At 38.4% G+C, this 23,115-nt stretch overlaps 4 protein-coding genes and 1 long non-coding RNA gene across 8 annotated transcripts; 1 reads left to right on the forward strand and 4 right to left on the reverse strand.

The window, feature by feature from the left end:
* Nucleotides 1-1,492: 1,492 nt before the first annotated feature.
* LOC103335642 (O-Glycosyl hydrolases family 17 protein) lies at nt 1,493-4,894 on the reverse strand. The gene is made up of 5 exons (XM_089054528.1): nt 4,722-4,894; nt 3,843-4,507; nt 2,425-2,748; nt 1,917-2,226; nt 1,493-1,771 (listed from the first exon to the last, which is right to left on the reverse strand). Exons 1-5 carry the CDS (start codon nt 4,783-4,785, stop codon nt 1,734-1,736), a joined length of 1,401 nt encoding a protein of 466 aa, XP_088910654.1. The 5' UTR covers nt 4,786-4,894; the 3' UTR covers nt 1,493-1,733.
* A 1,992-nt stretch (nt 4,895-6,886) lies between these two features.
* CAP1 (cyclase associated protein 1) lies at nt 6,887-11,647 on the reverse strand. Its single transcript, XM_016795256.2, has 10 exons — nt 11,175-11,647; nt 10,385-10,553; nt 10,230-10,294; nt 9,737-10,052; nt 9,515-9,662; nt 9,310-9,419; nt 9,050-9,105; nt 8,916-8,972; nt 8,564-8,707; nt 6,887-7,402 (listed from the first exon to the last, which is right to left on the reverse strand). Exons 1-10 carry the CDS (start codon nt 11,445-11,447, stop codon nt 7,313-7,315), a joined length of 1,428 nt encoding a protein of 475 aa, XP_016650742.2. The 5' UTR covers nt 11,448-11,647; the 3' UTR covers nt 6,887-7,312.
* A 123-nt stretch (nt 11,648-11,770) lies between these two features.
* Nucleotides 11,771-16,468, reverse strand: LOC107881357 (cyclic nucleotide-gated ion channel 1-like). Of its 3 annotated transcripts, none has more exons than XM_089054527.1 (9): nt 15,796-16,468; nt 15,489-15,546; nt 15,099-15,140; nt 14,515-14,980; nt 14,193-14,396; nt 13,708-13,997; nt 13,468-13,582; nt 12,784-13,038; nt 11,771-12,618 (listed from the first exon to the last, which is right to left on the reverse strand). In XM_089054527.1, exons 2-9 carry the CDS (start codon nt 15,515-15,517, stop codon nt 12,115-12,117), a joined length of 1,905 nt encoding a protein of 634 aa, XP_088910653.1. In that variant the 5' UTR covers nt 15,518-15,546; nt 15,796-16,468; the 3' UTR covers nt 11,771-12,114. The 3 variants fall into 3 exon arrangements, with proteins under 3 accessions (XP_088910653.1, XP_088910652.1, XP_088910650.1); XM_089054526.1 differs by having other exon boundaries at nt 15,666-16,468; XM_089054524.1 differs by having other exon boundaries at nt 15,099-15,546; nt 15,666-16,468.
* Nucleotides 16,469-16,561: 93 nt separating this feature from the next.
* On the reverse strand, nt 16,562-20,416 carry LOC148916289 (cyclase-associated protein 1-like). 2 transcript variants are annotated; one of them, XM_089054530.1, is made up of 5 exons: nt 19,917-20,416; nt 19,200-19,338; nt 19,053-19,070; nt 16,983-17,024; nt 16,562-16,874 (listed from the first exon to the last, which is right to left on the reverse strand). In XM_089054530.1, the coding sequence occupies exons 1-2, from the start codon at nt 20,178-20,180 to the stop codon at nt 19,303-19,305; spliced, it is 300 nt and encodes a 99-aa protein (XP_088910656.1). In that variant the 5' UTR covers nt 20,181-20,416; the 3' UTR covers nt 16,562-16,874; nt 16,983-17,024; nt 19,053-19,070; nt 19,200-19,302. The 2 variants fall into 2 exon arrangements, with proteins under 2 accessions (XP_088910656.1, XP_088910655.1); XM_089054529.1 differs by lacking the exon at nt 19,053-19,070 and having other exon boundaries at nt 19,917-20,414.
* A 626-nt stretch (nt 20,417-21,042) lies between these two features.
* LOC148916290 (uncharacterized) lies at nt 21,043-21,491 on the forward strand. Its single transcript, XR_016128122.1, has 2 exons — nt 21,043-21,139; nt 21,233-21,491. It is a non-coding gene; the product is annotated as an uncharacterized LOC148916290 (long non-coding RNA).
* The last annotated feature ends 1,624 nt before the right edge of the window (nt 21,492-23,115 follow it).

The following is a 23,115-nucleotide window of genomic DNA, read 5'->3' on the forward strand; positions in this document are numbered from 1 at the left end:
TTAAATTTTAAAAAAAAGGATGCATGTGCTATCTATCTTAGGAGATGTAGTAATGTTTAAAAATGAAGCTCTTATTCCTCTGGCACTTCTTCTACTTTCTTGAATTTTCACTATTCGTAGCTGATGCAAGTTGAGGCACAGGAAATGCTACAAATGATCAAACTTCGACTTGGGGTTCATAATCTAATTTTTTGTAAATTTCCATTATCAGTCATGAAATCTATTGTGATTTGCAGAATTATTTTCGTGGGCTTCACTTTTGATCTATCAGATTTATGGAAATTTTTAATGGATGAACTAACTAAATACATGGTGGAATTAAATTGCCTCATTCGCGAAATACATGGTGAAATTGAATTGCCTCTTCCATATACAGGTTGTTGCTTCTATATTTTTTTTTTTTTAAGATTCTTTATTATGCTACAAATGATAACGTATCACACCATCAATGGTGCAGAAGAGCTGAGTTTTGGAGGGGAAACAAAGTTCAGATACTCAGAAGATAAAAATATGCTATCATTATATTGATGTTGTTGGCATCACAACATTATCTCTGAGGCAAAGGATGGAGCTTTCGATGTTCATTGTAGTGGATCACTCATTTTTTATCTCTTCATTTGGAGAATATATTCTCTGGGATAGCATATTTACAAAAAACAGTTTGCATTGAATTTTTAACATGTATATTTTTTGGTTTTGTTTGATATGTCACAACAAGTAATATTCATACTTTTAAAAGCAGAAGAGCCTAGAAATACTTTCATTAAATGAGAATATTATTATTTTGCTATCTTTTGTTAATACCGCTACATTTTCACGTTACAAAATATTATTGATCGAAAATAGCAAAACAGTAATATCTCTGTTACAACTAATAAGTATTTCTCCTCTCAATGCTTGCATTATCATTTGTATGTGGCAATGTCAGGTTGCCATCAATGGAACAACAACAAAAACGCGGCCCACTTTATGATTGGAGAGAGAGTATGTGTGGTGGTGCATGGTATATGGCATTTTCTACAACGACGATATAACCACATGATCATGTTACTTGAACATGAGGATATACGAACGACTGTCAACTGTTAATACATATTAATATTTGACATATGTTGATATTGATGCATTTGGAACACATAGGAGACTGTCAAATTTTTTCTTTTGTTGCTGGTAGTAGTTCTTGAGTTGGGAAGTATAATTATACTAATGAATATTCATTTTCATACCAGATTAGAGGTCTGAAATGGATTTTTCTAGCATAAGTATTTGATAACGCTTTGGTTAATGTAAACTTCATAATGAAATCCATATCCATCTGACGACTCTGAGTTATTTACCCGTCATCATTAGCAAAGTTCACGTTGCATTTTTATATGTTCTTTAGAAAAGGAGTCCTACAAACCCCGACACAATTTCTACAAGTCTACGTGTAAATTGTGTCGTGCATCCAATGTGTCGGTGAATTGTTTTATCAACGGTCAGATTTTACCAATTTGCGTAGGCAAAGGAGAGAAGCAGTACGTTCACATTCCCAAATAGTATACTAGAGTTCTTACAATTAACAGATATCCCAATAAAAACTAGGAATCTTTACAATTAAAGGGCTATATATAATAAATTAACAACAAAAAGAGGCACACCAAGACCTTATTCCTTATATTCAGTTGATTTCTAATCTTCACAAATCCGTCACTAGATATCGTACTAATTTTCTTTGCTTCACCACCATGTAGTCATGTATTTCCACCAGGGTAAGTGCAAGCATTATAACCTGCAACCAATTGAAAGACTTAATTTAGAAAATCAAAAGCTCATAATCTTTTAGATTTCTAATCATTCAGTTCGTTAAGTGTGTCCTCATCATGGTCGAAATGGGCAATTTCATATATGTGCTTCTAAAGGTGAGGAAAGCTTACTGGGATTTGAGGATATGAGAGTCGCTGTCTGTGAGAAATCACAATTGAGTGGAATTGTCCCAACAGTATGATAATACAGATTCATGGCATAGGCAGCATGGGATGCTACGGTGTTCGGGTCGAAACAGGCACCTCCCGGTTGGATTGCACTGCAATCAATGCCGTGGCCACAAGCATAGTCAAGATTTGCCTGCAATTGAGCATCAGAAACGCCAGCTTTGGGCACACACCATGCTGAACTAGGCTTAGGTGAAGGAGTCACTCTTGGTGTCGAAGGTGTCGAAGGTGTCGATGGTGTCGTCGAAGGTGTCTGAGGATATAAATATAAGGGTTAATCATTAAGCATGAAGATTGTAAAAAATAAAATTTCTACATGTTACCCTGAACCCTAAATAGGTAACCGACAATCTACCTAGCTAATCGCCTAGATTGACAGCCAACCAATATATATAACATATCAAAATGTGCGGTAAGAGACCATCTCCCTAGAAGGTTTTAATGGTGTCACCTGGCTACTCTTTGAGAGACCAACATCGTATGTCACGGTTAGATCAGGCTTGTACAGCCCGAATGACCTCTCGGAGGTCCCACCGGGTTTCAAATCCTCATCATAGAGTGCAAAGATATAAGTCTCGACAGATTTTCCAGGCATCAATGGAGTTCCAACCCGGGATCTAAGGTGTGCAATCAAATTGCCATTATATGCCCTTGCATTCTCAACACTAGGCCCAACCTCATTGCTATCCCCACGGTATGGCCATCCAGTCTCAGCAATCAAAATCTCAATGTCTTTAAATCCAATTGCATTCAAGGCAGACCGTACGCCATCAACCTGCACATTCAAATTGGGTCATGAATTTAATGTCAAATCAGTGACTTCAAAATCACAAAGGCCAGCTGAGCCAAAGCAAACTATTGAAAGCTCTCCAAATTCTAATTTAGTTAGGCAGTCATTATCAATTACATAATCTTCCTACTGCGAAAGAATCCAAAGCCATCATCACAATGATTTGAATTTGCAAAGATGACCAAAGAAAACTATGTTACTAAAGTTTCACTAACATTTTGTCCAAAAGTAAGAGGTTATGGTGGTCCCAGATTATTATTATTTTTGTCGACGAGACGACATCACTTCGAGGTTTTTTTTTTTTCTTCTTCAAATTCAATCTAATAAATCCAATCTCAAATGGAAATCATATCATGCATGGACCTATCTAAAATTATTGTGATGGCCAGCCTGTGACCTTGTCACCATGCATATATGTTAAGGTCACATCAGATAAGTTTCAATGCGCCATCATTTCACTTAAAAAAGAAAGGACAATAATACAAAGAATAATATTACTCTCACTATGAAAATTTAAAACTAGAATTGAAATGGTTACTAAATAAGCCGTTAAATAAATAATAAACTCTTTTTTGGTTGGAAATAAAATAGTAGGCTTAACAGTAAAGGGATAGTATAGTAGTTATACATTTTTCTCTCATTTTCCTTGCTAACAATTTAGATACTAAACCTAACCTTATGATAGTGTAAATTAAACGTAGTAAAATACATTTTTCTCTCATTTCCTTTTCAACCAATCCTGTCATTTCACGTGTCCAATTTTCTAGGGTAGAGAAAGAATGGAAGGTACTAGAGAGAGGGATATGGTTCATGGTTGCAAGGACTAATAACAATAAGAACGGCCACAGAGAAGCATCGGCCCTTAAGAGCCTTAAATTCCTACGGCAATGTCGTGAACTCATAACGTATGAGTCGTATAAAATGACGCAAAGACCAACCGTATACGATTGTACGTTGACGATTTGACTCACAGGTCAACGTTTCAAAACTGGGTGGGCCCACGCCAATTCACGAAAAAAGCCTAAACCCGACCCACCCGACCCGTGAGAAATTCAGAAAAAAACAAAAAAGCCACTCACCTGAGCATCGAACATGTTCATGTACTTGATCCCGGTCCCTGCGTCGACTCGTCCAGCGTTAGGCTGGAACAAGCAAAACGCCAGCGTTTCGGGCCTCGGGTCGCTCTGGTACGCGAAAAACGGGTACGGGTTGACCGCGAACGGCGACCCATTATCCCTCTGGAAGGCGAGGAGCCCCTTGAGGACGTCCTGCAATCCCGGGTTGAACCGACCAGACGAGGGCGGGTCGGACTGGGCCAGCAAGGTCATGGCGTGGACCGTGGAGACACGGACTTTGCCGCCGAGGGACGCGGCGGAGAGGGCAGATTGGACATTTCGCATGGCGGGGAGGAGCTGCGAGATGAGGCCCTGGTCGTTGGAGAAGAGGACCTCGTTGCCGACGTTGATGAGGTCGATGTTGCTGGCCGGGTAGAAGGCGAGGACATTCGAGTTCACCCACTGAGCCGCCGCGTTCGGATCGGAGGCGAGCGCCGGGATGTCGCCGTTGGATGCGCCGATGGCGATTGCGATTCCGGTGCCGGCGAGGGCCTTGATGATGGCCGGGTCGGCGCCGTAGAGCCGGACGCGCTTGATGGCGGTGGACTGGAGTAGCTTCGCAGTGGCCGCCGGCGGAGGGAGGTTGTCGGCGACTTGGCCGTAATTGACGCCGATGAAGGACTGCGAAGCTGCAATTAGCAAAAGAGAGAGCAGAGAGTCGTCAGATGAAACGGTGCGTTTCGGGGGGTTTTACGATTTACGAGGTAATTGAAACAGAAAGTTTGATGGAGCTGAACAGTTCTATTAATTCAATTATGGAAATTTTAAAGGTTTGTTTCTTTTTCCGGGAAAGTGTTAACTTTTTTTTAGAATTCCGGGAAAGTTTGGGGAGGAAGTGATTACCTGCAGAATAGAAAGCGGTGAATAGGAGGGAGAGGAAGATGGGGAGGTGTGTAAGCGATGCCATGATCTGTTTGATTTGAAGCTCTGCTGCTTGTGCAGAGTGTGGAAGACAATGCAGGAATATATAAGGCAACGTCAGACCCCAAAAAAAGGAAAAAAACAATTGAAGTTTGTAAACAAAAGATAAGGTAACGGTAAGAAGGTGAGATTATTAGAGAGAGAGTGAGAGTGAATTTTCAACTAGCTTAGCTGGACAGGATTTTGAGTGAACTAGTGGGGTGAGGACCCACGTGTCTCTCAAACTTCTTTTTAGGAGTATTTTTCTGACCAAATGGCGGTGAGTCACCACCACGTTAATTGCAGTTGGATGAGTGAAATTCATCTAACGGTAATTTAAATTTCCCCACCGATTACTATGGTATAGTGAGCAAAAATGTTGTCATTAACGTAACGCCAAGGCCAAAACTTCACTTCTCTGTACTCTAATGATTGGTGAATATTTGGAAATGTATGTATGTGAGACTAACTTTTAACAAATACAAAGCTACGCGAACATCACCATAAAGAGTTATTTATGCTTAAATATCGAACTCATCACAAAAATATAGTTTTTTCAAATTCATGTGAGTCGATCATGAAACCTCCTCTAAATAGAAATAAATAACACCAAACTAACAATTGATAATTGATTCACAATTACATAATATACTTGTTTGTAGTAAATTAGAAATTGTGCTTATCGACATTTCAACCTTCTTCTAGGGTTGAAGGCTTAGAATGGATCAATCATATAGCAGTGATTATATCTAATTGACCTTTCTTCCACAATCGCTCCACGTCACATTGGATTTGGTCATGCTAAGTAAACTAGTCCACTATAAACTCTAAGAATTCAACATCTGAGTCGAATGGGTTCGTTCCACATCACTCAGATTTGTCTTACAGACAGTCGAGCCAATCATGAACATCCACGTGGCAACATCCATAAAAAATAAAAAAAATAAAAAAATAAAAGAAATGTTAAAAGCTAGGATGGAGCCCGACATGGTTGCGTTCGCTACCATTAATCTTTCCTTCTGCGAATCTGATCAGCATCAGCAACACCTACCCACCGCGTGTGGAAACTTAGAATTCAAATGCAATGTGAAAAGGGGACTTTTTGCTTAAGAAAAAGTATTCCTGTACCCCTTTTTTTTTATTGTGTTGTGGAAAAAAGCTGAAAGAAAAACTTGCCCGAGGGGAAAGTACAGAAGGAGTTAAAACTGTAAATTCGTGGCAAGTTCTTGTTGTTACCAACCCTTTTAATTAATAATCTTTATAGTCAAGTCAACAGAAAGAACGAAAACTCTTGAGGTTTTGGTGAATGATAATTTATGAAATGGAAGAATGATGGAAACTACCAGTGGGCCAACCAAACTACAGAGTTGGGGGTTGCTTGGAGAAGACTTGGGGAGAAGACTTGGAGAAGACTTGGTGAGTGACTTTGAGGCTGGACGGTGAGTAAATATGCTGAGGAAATGTGGTAGCGATAGCGAAGAGACTTGAGGCCCTCGGGTTGATTACTAGGCGGATGGAAGGATTATGAAGGGAAGAACTTCGATGAAATGAGGATGCCACCGTGTTGATATCCCAAGATAATCACACATTATCATATGAAAAAGTTAATATGCATGAAGGGCCGAAAGTGAGTTGGCTGGCTTACGATGAGAGAGACTTGCATGTCAACGAGATATATCCCCTTGTTCCTTTTGTCTCTCTCTCATCATGCAACTCCCCCCTTCCAGGCAAGTTTTTCTTGCATGGAAGAGGCCTAGATAAGAAGCTGGGCCATCAGACTGCCAATGGCTGTTCATTGTTTTGGCAGGGAGACTAGGATGAGGGGTTATAGTGAGGAGTCCTTAATAGCCGTTAGATCCATTACAAAATTATTATTGGATTGTTGGATTAAACCCCTCATTAAAACCCCATTGTACTAGTTGTATAAACAATTCCAGCCTTATAACAAATGCGGTTAACATTTAACAAGGATTCAACAGTTTCACATTTGCTTAACATGTTTTCTTCTACTTGGACGAGTTTTTAGCTTTAATCAGACACCTCGACTTTACAAATACAAATTTTTACAGTCCAACCACAAATTTAACCCCCTTCAGTAAAATAACAAATTCCGAGCCAAAAAATGTTCCATCTTTAACACATCACTTCTATGTCAAGATAATGTAGAAGATGACTACAAGCATATAATCAAGAACAAATTTTGACATTACAAGCGCACAAATGCTCACTCCAGCTCACTCGCAGATGCGAAAACTTCGCTACAACACTCATCTAGAAACAAACTTTCGAAAAATCATGCAAAAGACTCGTTGTTTACGAGACATGCAAAAGAATCCCCTGGTTTGATACGCCAACAAAAAACCAGTGAGACTGATAAGAGCTTAACCAGCAAGGCTGTGAATGTGTCACCCTTATATACTGAAAGCAATGGTAATAAAGGAGAAAATAGAAAGAAGCCACCCCTCAACCCATCGGAATAAATGATTAGAATAAAAGATATGCAAGCACTTAATCAGCAACCGAAAGAGTCCAAATTACCCTCCTGCTGAGTGAGAGACTGGGGTAGTTTCAAACCGACCATCCTTAAACACATGAATAAACTGTTCTGGCAAAGCATGCTCTGCCTGCAACATTAAAGATGTAAATGGTAAGCTCAAGAAACCAACATACTAATTACTACTCACTTCTTAATTTGATCATAAAATATGCATTTCCCATTTAATGCAGAAAATTTATCAAGGAAACTAACAGTTAGAAACTACACGCAATCCCTCATTGTCAAGAAACTGAAATGATTTATATTTTTTAAATTTTTTTGGTAACCCATAATTGTTAAGGAAATAAGACCATTATATGATCCTCCAAATTAATATAGGTAGAAAGTGGAATTGATTTGAATAAAAAAGAAGTATCAGCTATAAAGGGCCAAAGTAGGAAATAAAGATCCTATCCTAATAATGAATTACTACATACCTACAAAAACCAAATTATGTAGGCATCATATACAAATAAAAGGACTTCTTCAGGCTCTTTGACATACAAGCATGTAGATATATCTCATATATTGCAAGACAATAATGTAGTCCAACTAAAAGCATACAGTATTCCTACCATTAAACACGTGAACCCACCATTGTGGTAGACTAGTTTTTTCTTAATTTTTAAGAACTTTTTATAAAAAAAAGAAATTTTAAGAAGATCACATTCAGAACCATGGACTTCAAGCCTAACCCTAAAATCCCACCTTCCACCTAGCTACAGGCCAGTCACCAGAAAGTTTATAACACAGGGAAATTCACTTTGAAGAACGCAGATACTTGATATGGCCAGCATCCATATGAGAGATAAAAACACTCTCAGGCAACTACCAGATGGAAGCTCAACTTCAACCATCAGTGTATATCACCACTACTTAGATGCATATTAAGAATGCTATCTACCAATGAGAGGAAAAGACAAGACTGTTGTACGCTCTACCATTTCTCAGCAATTAAATATGCAACTTAAATTTCAAGCAACACTGGATATAACAAGGGTAACGCATTTAGTAATACAGTAACACAACAATTTAGCCAAGCTTTCAGTAAAAATAAAATATGTAGCATTTGTACAGATTTCTAGATATATTCCCCACCTTGCTAGGTTTAGGAAGTCAAAGAAGCATGTAGATTCTAAACCACTAGCTTGCATTCCAAGATAACTTTAAGTACCAGGGAAGAACAAACAATGAAATCTTCGAAAATGTCAAACAAATACATTAGAATAGAATAAACATGGAAACATACCCAATCACCATCAGGTCCAGAAGCAGGTACTAATATATTGACCTCACTTGACTTAGCAGTAGTTACAGATGCCCCCAGAGCATCTTTGCTTAAGTAAAATTGGCAGCCAGCTGTGTTGTCCACTGAAACTGTAGGAGCCGAGCCCTAAAATAGCAATAAAGATAGTGCATATAACAAAGATTACAAGATGGTTTTATATATATCATCGTATACAAAACAACAGAATGGTGATATTTGGGATGACAACGCTACAAAAATTCAATTTTGATTTCCAAAAATTATGATGGCAACATTGGAAACATCCAATTTCATGTCATAGAACCATTAAAATTTTCATGGGAGTAATTGGTACCTGGCATTGCACCTCAACACGGTTGCAATTTACGATCTCACAAGCAGCCACAACATCCTGTGTTCACAAGAGAACAGAAAAATGAGCCTATATACATCAATATGTATTGCTTCCATTACTAATCTCACACTAACCGTAAATAAGATTCCCATCTTAGTGCATTTGTCAATTGTAATGTTGTTTACTTTCCCTGCAAATTGGGCAAACAATTTTAAGTAGCACAGGCTTTTCATAAAAGTACCCTAGTAATTTTTATTTTTATTTTTTTTTGGTCCTGACAGGTACCTTAGTACCTTGTGTAGAACATGAATCTATAAAGTTTGTATGGAAACACAATTTAACTTTCAATGTATTTATACAATTCGGAATAAAGTTTGTCATATAGTTAAATTACCTTGAATTTGCACAACAGAGTCTTTGCATCCAAAAATATAAACAGACTGTTTCGAATCACAGTCACTAATAACCAAATCTTTCTTTCCAATCTGATTCTCAACAGCCCACCTGCCCAAGGCATAAAAATGATAAAAAGCAAAATTACATGGTGGAATAAATCTCATATGTAGTTTAACCATGGTAGAATGATCATGCTTACTCACTTGCGACCCATTTGGAGCTCAAGCTTTGGTGGTCCTGCTTTAGAAAAAGAAGGTGAACTGGTACGACTTTCTTTCTCCTGGGTACCAACGATGCCAGTTCTGTCGACCCGATTCTTTGTCTTCATATCATCTGTTACCTTTCTCAGACCTAGGGGACAAGAAAACCAAATCACATCCCTCAAACATTAACTTAAAAATTTTAATTAGAAGAAAAGAAATTACCTGTAGTCACAGGCTTGCCGGAATTAATCTCTTGGAAAACAGCTGCCATCCCTTCTTTAGGGCGTGATGATGAAGCCTGAGAAGTTTCGGAACTGAAAAGTGATGCTGATGGAGGAGGTGGAGGAGCAGGGGCACCTGGTGCAGGAGCTTTTGGTTTTGATGGAGCAGCACTGACAGCTTTGCCAGTTGAACTCCAAACTGGACCCAATGGATAGAAACTCTTAACATAATCTCTTAAACCAGGCAAATATAGTTCCTTGAGAGCTTTGGCCCACTCTAAATGATTTGGGTCTTTGGTTTTATACTCGACAAGAATCTGTATTTTACGAATCACAGAGTCAGCACCTACTCACTGGAAAACTTTACTTTGATGCAATCATTACATGATTGGTGATAATTGATAAATGCTCAAGAGAAATGACATGTGCAATTAGAGCATGTGATTCTATTCTTTTCATGCAAATGACCAGATTCTCACAGATATGCATAGTACCTTGTTGTTGTAAAATTCAGCCATCTGCCAACTTTCTTCGACGTGTGCGATAGGCATGCTCATACCTTGAAAAGGCGAAAGCATAATAAGGGATTGGAAAAATGAATGAGTTCATCTGCTTCTAACACAACTTAGAAATCATTTATTTTGCTTACCACATTCTTTCCCTGTATAGGCAATCCAAGCCAAAGCTGAGAGACTGTCAACAGCACTCTTCAAGTGGTTGAAAAAATCAGACCGCCTCCCTTCGGTAAGCGCATTTGCCTTTGTGATAACCTCATTCAGAGGCTTCAGAAATTCAGCCAACCCTGCATTGTCAGGTTTCTGCACAACAACGAGCATTCCCATTGAACATAATGAATTTCATTTTACAAGGAAAAGTACAAGATAGAAAACATTTAGAGTAGAAAAGCTCACACTCCTTGCTACTACTAACATTCACAATATCCTAAGAACTGTAACATTAATCATTTGAGTCGCCCCAAAAGTCAGCAACACCAAAGTTTGAACAGGAATATTGATCGTTGCCCGACTATGTTATAGCTGATATAATCCAAATATTGTATTTTCTTTTCACCAATTATCGCTAACATTTCATCGGTAACATTTCTTTTCCCCATCAACTGCTCACCAAGATGAAATGAACACGCACCAATCCGATCCAAACCCAACAAGATAGCACATTCCTTTCATGGTCCTTTGCATAATGGATAACGTTTACGACGCAATCAATATTTAACATCAAACACACGGTTTTTAAAATCCAATCAACATTTCATAATCAAAACATAAACCTCGTCGAATCCTTATACTAACCAAACAATCCATAAGTAAATCTAAAAATTCAGCACCCAAACAAAATGACACCCAAAAAAAAAAACACATAAATTCACACTCAAAACTATTAGAGCAAAGAAAGCATTACGATTTATGAGTGAGACTGACCTTTGTTTGCTTCACCTGAATCAGCAGGTCCTTCTGAACAGCAAAAGCCTGCTGGAGAACCTTGGTGACGTCCAAGACCAGTCCCCCAATCTTCTCGGCCGCGGCCGAAACCCTACCCAGATACTGCCGAATCAGATCCTCATAGGCCAAAATCGACGGGTCCAGCGGCCCGTCGTCGCCACTCGCCGCCGCAGACGCCGCACCGCCCGACAGCGATAGCGACTCTAGGCGCGCCACAGCCGATTCCAGCCTCTGTATAAGCTTCTCCTCCATAGCCGCAAGCTCAAACTGTGTGTCTTCTCTGTCTTTGTCTCTCTCTCTCTACGGTTAGATTAGATCTGGTGGATTTGGTGTGGCCGTTAATTAGTAGAGAAATGACTTCCTTCGCTTTTTCTTTTTTTTTCTTTTTAATATTTGGGAATTTTTTTTTTCACACCGAAAGGTCAAAGGGGAATTTTGATTTGGCGGGTGTTAATCTGAGCCTTCGCGCGCGGTTTTGGGGGGTTTGGCCTTAGGAGACGTGGGGACACGTGGAGGACAGAGAGCGAATCTTGGCTGTTCGTGCGTTGTTAAACACCTCGCCTGAAAGTAATTAACTTGTGCTAACTCAAATTATTATTTTTAACTTGTGGAATATCATCAGACAAAAACAACAATTTTCTGAGGAACGGTGTAAGGTGGGACCCTTCAAATTTATCTGGTCTCATTCTCTTTTATTTTTTATTTTTTATAATAAACTTTTAATAGTTTCATTTTACTGTCTATACATGAGTTGTACTCTCATAAATATATAACTCATAATAATTTCCGTACTCTCTAATACAATCAATTTTTTTTTTAATCCAAGTCTAAAAATAATAATAATAAAATACATCAATTAAGTAATCCAAATTTGCATATGTCGTTACACTCGAGTTCAAATCCCGACAAGTTGACCCGATTAGTCAGCCTTCTTCAATGGAGATGAGAGGGTTCGGTTCATAGCCCTCTTTTTATTTTTGCGAAGCCATTTAGTTTGTATAAGATTTACAGAGAGATGTACTGGCATCCGAGCATCCGTGCTAAAATGCCTCCAGAATTTAGACGCTATAATCTGCAAGTCATTGGCCATGAGCGCAAATGCTTCAACTTTTGTGAGGGACTTGACAAATGTTGTGGAGAAGGGTAAGTCTGAAAGCGGGGAGAATGTTGATGCCCAGGTTAGAAGTTCTTCTCCACAGAAATCACCTTTGGCAAGACACTTGGTGGTTGAAGAACCTCCACTACTTGTTCCAGCACCATTATTAGTTGTGTAGGTCAACACAATGCCTTGAGTGATGAAGAGCATTTTAACAAGTGGTTCACCCTCTCTAATTATATAGTTGCCTTCCGTATAGCTCACTGGCTTGAGATAGTCAGAGATTTCTATCAGCACTGGATCGTCCATAACCCGAAGCATTGGCACCTAATTTTAGATGTTAATTAAAAAACTTAAACGGTTTAGAAAAACTAAACTAGGAATTATAAAATTAATAAAAAAGGAGACAACTATTTTGGAGTTCCATTAACATCTCCCTTTACTAATTAAAATAACGAAAGATTGAACGCTTTGGAGATGAGGGGAACTTACTTTCTTCATTGTAGGCCAGCAGAGATGTCGCTTAATAAATCTCTTTTGTTCCAAGGGAAGAATAGAGAGGATATTCTCCACATGAACATCTTTGTTTTGTTCAAGTTGTGTGTGCACCTTTTGCATGATGGTCGCCTTCATATTCTTAGGGATGTCATTTTTAGATAACCAGAGTTGTACCTCTAGATCTTTCATTTTCAGCTGCCGTATAATTCTCTTCTTGGCTGATGTTCTAGTTACCAACTCCATACACATCTGTTACACGACAATCATGAGTTCTTTTAATTTCCATGTCAACACCATCTAGCTTTGCCAATGAACATTTTGTCAAACGACATCTAGTCTCTATATAATTTTTTGATTTTCTTTTTTATAAAAAAAAAAAAAATTCACCACCTAGCTTTATTAAGCCAAAATAATTTCGTCCAAAAAAAAAAGAAGCCAAAATAATTGTTTGATGAACTCCAAGATTGATATCCTTACAATAAAACTCCAAGAGCCCGTTTGGGAGTAATTCTGCCTTCCTAAAAATCACTTTAGGAGAGAAGCATCTTTATGTACTTCTCCATAAAATCACTTAAAGTGATTATACAAAGTGATTATTTACTTATCTAGAACTACTCCCATACGAGCCCTAAATTAATCAACTTACATTATGTTTAATTTAGAAGTTCTGGCACCAACCTTCAAATTTGTAGTGAGGTATAGTAGAACCAGGAGCAAGCCACTTAGAGAAATAAAAATGGCAAAGATGTTTTCCCCTGTAAAGATACTCGTCTGGAGGTTTTGCCCGAGAGAACTGCAGAATCAAAAGAGAGGAAATATATAAAATATAATATCTTAATTAGCACTTAAATTCAATGTAAATTTATTCCTTTTAAAAAATTATTTATATAGCCAAGGAATGCAAAATTATGTTCAAACCTTAGGTTTCGCAAGCCCCACCAGAAACAATGAGAGTATTTGTTCGGTAAACTTGTTGACTCCAACACACCAGACTGAACAACCTCAAGAAACATACCAAAATCGAAGGATGTTGCATCAGCATTGTGTGGATCTATAGAGCATAAGTCGTCCAAGAGAAATGGGATGATTCTGATTGTACGACCATTGCAGTAAACGGTAGTATCACATCCATTGTTGATTCGACATGCAATTTGCCAGCAAGTCGTCTTCCGCTGGATACCTAAAAAGTACCAAAAAGCTCCAAGTACCTAAAAACATCAAGAAGTAAATTAGTAAACGAACTTTTGAAAAAAATCATATGAAAATAATGTTTCTTGTTCATAAATGGCTGACAGGGTTGATTAATTTGAGAACTTGGTTTCCAGCCAAGAAATCCAACCAAAACTTGGTAATTAAGTGGAGCATCACTTGAGATAAATTAATATATGAAGATTGAAACTTACATGACTAGCAAGGATGTACAAAAAGAAACTGAAAGCGCCTTTAACTAAAATCCATATATCAGTCTCTTTAGCAGGAGTCTTGTTGAGTTTGGTACACAATAAGTAGATGCGAAGAACTCGTGGTACATATTGCAACAGAGCAAGAAAAGCCAAAAAATTCTTCGTATTCAAAGAACTAGAGTCCATGAAGATAAGGATCACTGCCTGGACACAGTACAATGGATTAAGCCAACAGTGAATTTAGCTTATATTCACATATCCAAATTTCAAATACAAAAAATTTAGTTTTAAAAGAAAGATTGGTAAACCAATTTTCTCATACCTGTGGAATGGGAAGAACAGCTAAAAAGTCAATTAAGATGTGTGATAAGATCCTCCAAATCCTCTTAGCCATTGCCCAAGCATCTTCAACTAATATGCATCCTTTTGTCAAAATTATGTTATGGAGGTATGATCTCCCCATGACCCTAAATGTTGGAGCATTAAGTTCGACATAAATTTGAATAACAATATTCACTACATAAAATAGATCCGTTGTTGATCGTAGTGAAATAACCGCTCCCTTCAAACTGTTGTCCAACCCGATGCACTGCATCTTCTCGTTGACCATAGGAATATAAAAGAATAAAGGATCTATTAAGACCCCCAATACACATGATGCCAAAAATGCACTCTCCCACTGTGGAAGAAATGACCGAACTCGATTAAAAATGCTCCCTACTATTTTTTGCCATTCTCCACTTGATCTATGACCTTCATTTACAGTGGCAGATTCCTCAACTGCCCAACTGAAAACACATCATAAACAACATATCAAAATCAGGTACTATAAGTATAGATAAATAAAGCCCTAATTAACTTTTCTATGATATAATATGGACCCACGTGTTCTTTCGTTTTTATTACCTTCGCAGTGTCAATTCTCTTGGTGCACTATGTTCTACAATGCTGAAAAAGATACAACAAACAAATGTTGATGCACAAAATTGGATAAAAGAGGGGAAAATTAAACGATATCGCCAATCCATATTATAACACGGATCATCAAAATTAAAGTAGCAATTAGTACAAAGGAAGAACTAGCATCTGCCTTGTCTATTGTGAGAGAAGAAACTTCAAGAGAGGCATTGAATAAGAAGACAATCAGATCATACATAATATTGGCTTCTGAAATAGGATCAGATTAAAATAACAATAACATGGGATCAGATTGTTTCAATACAATTTTATTTCTTTAAATTAAAAAAAGATGAGAAATTAAGAAATAATATAATTAGAAGGGTAGAAGAAACTAACTTCACAGCGGTCTCTTGGGATATCTCCATAATTGTTGAAGCATTAATAATAGCCCCCCCTGCAATATAGAGAATCGAAAACTTAATTAATTTTACAATAATAACAAATATATATTATATAATTTTAATCTAGATTCTAGTCTGTGTAAAATGTGGGCGGATATGTGCTTCAGAATACCTGATCATCCGTTTAATATTTTGCAAAATGAGTGATTCGACAGAGAGGGAGCTGAAGTTAGACACAAAGAGATGGGAAAATTCATGCATGAACAGAACAAAATATATATAGCTAGTCTACAAGGGAAGACCTTGGGAGGGCTAGCTAGCCACGTTCCTCAACTTTTCTAGGAAACTTCATAGTATAATTCGTGAATTCTCTACTTGACTTCAGTGAATTGGTTGTCAAGTCAATCACGTTGACCTTCATCGGTAGTTAGGCGTTCCGAATTTGAGAAACGTGAAGAAATCTCCATTCGTGCGGGACGTCTGAAAATATAAAACATATGTGGAATGCAAAGAAATGTCCACATTAGAAAGTTAAATTCCTTTCAAAAGCTTATATGGACTTGAATTGTTATCCGAAACATTTTTTTCACCTTCTCACATCCTTAATATCAAAATGGAATTAAAAACGGAATTATGAATCTCACAAATAGCACAAATGAGTGGGTACTTGGAGAGGGGGAGGTGAAAGCAAGGTCTGATTAAAATTATTATTTGTTGGATGGGGTCTACGTGGGTATTAAATAAAAAGAAAATTTCATCCAGACCATAGTCAACAAGGGAAGACGTGATCGTAAGAGGGGTAGCTATGTTATGTTCCTTTTATCTTCTAGGAATCTTCATAGTATATAATATATATTCTCTATTTTCCTTTAAATTCCTACGAAACTTCATATTGTCGGCAAGTATTCTTCCCACCGCGGAATTGGATACGTCTGTCTTCATGATCAATGCGTCATCATGTAATGAGATCCTTCAAATCCTATTAGCCATTGCCAAAGCATCTTCAACTAATATGGTTCCTTTTGTCAAAACTATGGTACGGAGATATGATCTCCCCATGACCCTAAATGTTGGAACTTTAGGTTCGATATAAATTTGAATAACAATGTTCACTACATAAAATAGATCCATTGTCGATCGTAGTGAAATAATCGCTCCCTTCAAACTGTTGTCCAACCCGATGCACTTCGTATCCTTGACGATAGGAGTAAAAAAGAATAAAGGATCTATTAAGACCCCAAATACACATGATGCCAAAAATGCCCTCTTCCACTTTGAAAGAAATGACCGACCTCGATAAAAAATGCTCTATACTATTGTTGGCCATCCTTTCCTTGGTCTATAACCTTCATCTACAATCGCAGATTCCTCAACTGCCCAACTGAAAACACATCATAAACAACATATCAAACTCAGGGACTACAAATATATTAAATTTTCTATGATATAAGGTTCTTTATGGATCCATGTGTTTGTTGGTTTTTCTTACCTTCGTAGTGACAATTCTCTTGGTGCAGTAAGTCCTACGATGCTGAAAAAGATATAACATTCAAATGTTGATGCACAGAATTGGATCAAAACGGGAGAAAAATAAACGATATAGTCCACTTATATTATAACACGTCACGTGTATACGCATATTGAATCAATAAGATTAAGGCAATAATGAGTACAAAGTAAAGAACTAGCATCTGCCTTGTCTGGCGTGAGAGAGCCTTTACATAGGCAACAGAAATTGGGCCTCTATTATGAGCCCTTTTTTTTTTTTATCCAACCAAAAAAGAAAGAAGAAACTTCAAGAGAGTCATTGAATAAGAAGACAATCAGATCATATATAATAGCCACATCAACTAATAAAATAAATTAAAAGAATAGGCCAAATTGTAGCAATGATCCTGGACTATACCCAAACTTTACTTTTCGTCCCTCACATTATTTTGTTGTTATCGTAGTACTTTAATTAGATATCATGTTGCATCATTGGTCTTTTCGTCAATTTAGTTAAATTTTCTGTTAAAATTAAGGGCAAATTGGGAAATTCATAATATTTCTCTCTCTCTCTCTCTCTCTCTCTCTCTCTCTCTCTCTCTCCCCGATGATTTCTTCTTCCCCCAACCCCAGCACCCACGAACCAGAACCCTCTACCCTAGCTCGCAAGCCCAGCACCCATGAACCCGAAACCCCAGCCCCCATCCTCCACCCCAGATCCGATTTGTGAAGAGAAATTGGTTCAATCTTTGAAGGACGCTGAAATGATGGTTCATAATGACATTCTTCCCAAATTAATAGTCTGCCATTGAACAAATTGCAAAAGCCTTATCATTGAACAAATAAAAGTCCCAAGAACGGAAAACCATCAAAAGAATTTCTCTCTCCCGCAGCCCTCCACTTTCTTGTTTACTTTGGATTTGCTAGCTTCTTGGTCAGGTGTATTGATATGCTAAGAGAAGTTGGTCACTTCCTATAGCTATGTGTTTATGTATTGGCAGAACTGTAGCTATGGGTTTGTGTTGGGGGGGTTAATCATTTCTCTCTCTCTTTTGCTTCTGGGTTGGGGTTTTAATTCAAGGTTCAGAGTTCGTTGGGGGAAGAGCTAAGAAATTTGGGTGGGTGAAGAAATTGATGGGGGGAGAAGAAATCTGGGTGAGAAATCGTTGGGGGAAGAAATTGGGGCTGGAGAGAGAGAGGGAGAGAGATTTAATTTAATTTTATAAGGCATTTTTGCCCATGCGAAGAAGTACTTGTCATTGCCATGTCATCATTTTTAACGAAAAAGTTGACAGAGACGACGGAAAGGACGCTTGTTGAAACTAGATGCATAATTAAAGTACCACGATAACAACAAAACAATATGAGGGACGAAAAGTAAAATTTGGGTGTAATCCGAGACCGTTGCTATATTTTGGCCAAAAGAATAAATTAACAATTAAAATATTAAAAATTAAAAATAAATTTTTGAAAACTCTCTCTCCTCGAGAGACGGAGGGAGCGGGTCGGGGAAGGGTGTGTGTTTTACAGATCTGGGTATTGTTCTAAATTTCAAAGGGTGTGTTTTTTCAGATCAGACACTGAAGCTGATGATTGGGGTTGTGAAGATCAAGTAGTACTCTAATGTCCTCATAGGGTGAATTCATTGGTGGTTGGATTGGAGAAAAAATCGTTGAATTAGTCTCGGATTTGGGAAAAAAAATTGTTGAATCTGGGGAGGAAAATAAGAGGTTGGGTGTGCTGAGAATTTTGGGGATGGGGTGGTGTGCGCAGTGAGGGAGAAAGCGCAAGGCAGGGGTGACTTGGTTCGCTGGGGGTGGTGTGGTGGGAATGGTTGTTTGGGTTGATTGGGTTTGCTTCGCCAGGATGGTGGTTGGTCAACAGGGCACAAATCCAGTGGGTCAAAGTCATGCCACGTCATCAATACTGTCATATATCATGGGTTAACGGAGAATATGATGGAAGATAGTAATGGAAGTATGAAACTGATAGTAAAAGTAAACGTTGAGGATGAAAATGAGAAGAAAAGTCAGAATTTCAAGAAAGTTACGGGTAGTAAAGTAAAATTTACCTAATATAATATTGGCTTCTGAAATAGGATGAGATTGAAATAACAATAACACGGGATCAGATTGTTTCAATACAATTTTATTGCTTTAAATTGAAAAAAATATGAGAAATTGAGAAATAATATAATTAGAAGAGTAGAAGAAATAACCTCATTCAGAGACTGTCAACAGCACTCTTCAAGTGGATGAAAAAATTAGACCGCCTCCCTTGGGTCAGTGCATTTGCCTTTGTGATAACCTCATTCGGAGGCTTCAGAAATTCAGCCAACCCTGTGCATTGTCAGGTTTCTGCACAACAACGAGCATTCCCATTGAACATAATGAATTTCATTTCACAAGGAAAAGTAAAAGATAGAAAACATTTAAAGTAGATAAGCTCACACTCCTTGCTACTACTAACATTCACAATATCCTAAGAATTGTAACATTAATCATTTGAGTCGCCCCAAAAGTCAGCAACACCGAATATTGGTCGTTGCCCGACTATGTTATAGCTGATATAATCCAAATATCGCTAACATTTCATCGGTTCTTTTCCCCATCAACTGCTCACCAAGATGAAATGAACACGCACCAATCCCATCCAAACCCAACAAGATAGCACATTCCTTTCATGGTCCTTTACATAATGGATAACGTTTACGACCCCATCAATATTTAACATCAAACACACGTTTTTAAAAATCCAATCAACATTTCATAATCAAAACATAAACCTCGTCGAATCTTTATACTAACCAAACAATCCATAAGTAAATCTAAAAATTCAGCACCCAAACAAAATGACACCCAAAAAAAAAACACATAAAATCACACTCAAAACTACTAGCGCAAAGAAAGCATTACGATTTATGAGTGAGACTGACCTTTGTTTGCTTCACCTGAATCAGCAGGTCCTTCTGAGCAGCAAAAGCCTGCTGGAGAACCTTGGTCACGTCCAAGACCGGTCCCCCAATCTTCTCGGCCGCGGCCGAAACCCTACCCAGATACTGCCGAATCAGATCCTCATAGGCCAAAATCGACGGGTCCAGCGGCCCGTCGTCGCCACTCGCCGCCGCACCGCCCGACAGCGACAGCGACTCTAGGCGCCCCACAGCCGATTCCAGCCTCTGTATAAGCTTCTCCTCCATAGCCGCAAGCTCAAAATCTGTGTGTCTTCTCTGTCTTTGTCTCTCTCTCTACGGTTAGATTAGATCTGGTAGATTTGGTGTGGCCGTTAATTAGTAGAGAAATGACTTCCTTCGCTTTTTCTTTTTTTCTTTATATATATTTTTAATATTTGGGTATTTTTTATTTTTTTTTACACCGAAAGGTGAAAGGGGAATTTTGATTTGGCGGGTGTTAATCTGAGTCTTCGCGCCCGGTTTTTGGGGGTTTGGCCTTAGGATACGTGAGGACACGTGGAGGACAGAGAGCGAATCTTGGCTGTTCGTGCGTTGTTAAACAAACACCTTGCCTGAAAGTTATTAACTTGTGCTAACTCAAATTATTATTTTTAATTTGGTCCAAAAAAAAAATATTATTTTTAATTAATTTGTGGGATATCATCAGACAAAAACAACAAATTTCTGAGGGACGGTGTAAGGTGGGACCCTTCAAATTTATCTGGTCTCATTCTCTTTTTATTTATTTATAAACTTTAATAGTTTCATTTTTACGTTATCACACAGCAGACTAGTATCACAACTTATAGGGTTAATGACCTAAATGGTCCTTCAACTATCGCTATATTATCATTTTGGTCAATCAACTAAACTTTTCAATTCAAACGCCTTAAACTTTTTATATTATACCAAAATCGTCCCTTCCGTGACAGATTCCGTCACTTTCGATTACGCGATGGCCACGTGGACCGAGTTGTGAAGGGTATATGCGACTTTTTGAGACACATGAATGGTGGTCTTCTTCCTCTTCTTCCTCGCAGCCCTAGTAGCCCAAATTTCTTCCTCCTTTAAGTCTCTCCTCGATCCTCACTCTTCTTCCTCCTCTCAGAGTGTTTGAGACACATGTTTTTTTTTCTCTAATCACTCTCCTCTCTTTTTAGAAACAAAAGGGTTTTGTTTCGCAATGATTTGAGGCGGTGGGTTGTGTGAGATATTGTCATGTATATATATTTATATGTATGGATTGGAGATATGAATTTTTGACTGATTAAACGTGTTTGCCTTTTTACCCATTTCAGGTTGGATTAAAAGGGACTTCTAGAACCCAGCTAGACTTTTGCTGCATCCAAAATCCAAAATTTTTGTAGTCCGTGTATGAATATGATATGACGCCATTTTTTTTTTGTTATGTTCTTTCTGATTTTGAGGAATTGGCTGCTGGGTTTTGTTTCTTGATTTGTTTGGTCAAATTTTGATTTGGGTTATTTGGTATTTCTTGTTTTGGGTCATCTTGTTTGATTTGATGATGATATTGGTTGCTCATGAGTTTATCTGGTCTCTGTTTGGTTTCTCGGAAAGTGATGACATGATTGCGGATGTAATTGACTAATTGTTGAAATTATGTGTATATATGTTGGAGTTGGAGTTCAGCTTAAGTTGGTGTGGACTGTTGTTGAGGCCCAAAAATCCAAAGGGCTAAACTCAAATTAATCCTTGGCCCAACACAGGTGATCGAATGCAAAATAGGCTCAATCGGGACAAAAGAGAATTTATGGGACCCGCCAATGCGAGCTATAAGCCACATATCATGCCAAACAAGCACGTGCAAAGGAGCCAAGAGCATGCCAACATCGTGAAATCACGCTTACATATCCCTTCGATGCTACTTGGCCCAATTATAGCCCATCGCAGCATAATAAAATCCAAGCATAAGCATAGGCCTCACACAAGAAAAAGCATTATTCTAATACCAAGTCGTGCCATGAGCATAAGTGGACCCAAGCCACAAGATCAACCGGCTTACTGAGAAGGTTGTGGTATGGAAGGAAACGAGCAATCACAGGCCCATTGAGGGTTCAGGATGTAAGTTTTTAGCCACTTGGGGGCTTTAAACTCAAGCCCGTTCCTAGAACCCAAGCACATGGGTTAGCATGAGAGAGAATAGAAAATTGCCCATGCTCTAGGAAGACACCAAGTAACCTATTAGAATATTTAGCCCAACCCACATAAATAAGAGTGCCCCAAAGAAATTAGCAAAAGCCCTTTCCAGTAGTTTGACGAAAATCCATTAGAAATAATAGGCCAGCAACCTAACGTTATGCACAAGCCCAGTCCAGAAATTGTGGAAAAGCTGTCATCGTGTTCCACCTCTAATAAGACTCCAAACAAGTCAGACAAAGGGCTAAGGCAAGAACCAGCAGAAATTCATGGGTAAAGGGCAAATATCCATCGGACAAAAGGCTTCATCCATCTCTTTCCCAATTACAAGCTCTGTTTTGAAAACGTTGAGGAAAAGCAAGGTGGCGCCTCACCTTTGTGGGGAGGTCCAGCTGCATCGAAGTCGTTGGAACCACAATGGTTCTTTTCCCATATGTCTTGATAGGAGAATTGCACCAAAATAGGACTACGTAGGGAGCTGACAAGGGAAAAGGAAAAGGAAGACCAGAAAAAATTAGGGTTCTTCACGCCTATAAAAGGAGGCTTTTTGCTACCCAGAAAAACCAACCATTCAGAGGCCTGACCAAGCTTTGTCAAAGCATCTGAGAATCCACTCAAGACACCCAAATCTCATCTTTCGTTCGTTTTCTTCTCCCTCTTAGGATAGGAATCTTTCTAATCTTGCTATGTTCACTTCAGGCTTTGGTTCTCTATAAGAAATTCATGTCTCTCTCTCTCTCTCTCTCTCTCTCTCTCTCTAAAATTGCTAAACTTGTGAAAGCTCAGCTCCCATACCACAGGCTCCTCAGGCTAAGCCATTAGTGAATTTTTCATGCTTATTTGGGTGTTAGTAGAGTAATCCCAAGAGTGTTCTTATAAAATCTCATCAGATTTTCTAAAAACTCTTTTGGGAGCTTGTTTTCGAACTCAGGCATTTGGGGATTTTGTTCGTCTTCTTACAGAGCCAAGCCCATTCGTCAGGCTTTGGAACAAAAACCCCTACATAAATTGGCGACTACTGCTG

This window comes from Prunus mume, linkage group LG6 (genome assembly GCF_029339155.1).
Source record: "Prunus mume cultivar Tortuosa linkage group LG6, ASM2933915v1, whole genome shotgun sequence".
NCBI lineage: Eukaryota > Viridiplantae > Streptophyta > Magnoliopsida > Rosales > Rosaceae > Prunus > Prunus mume.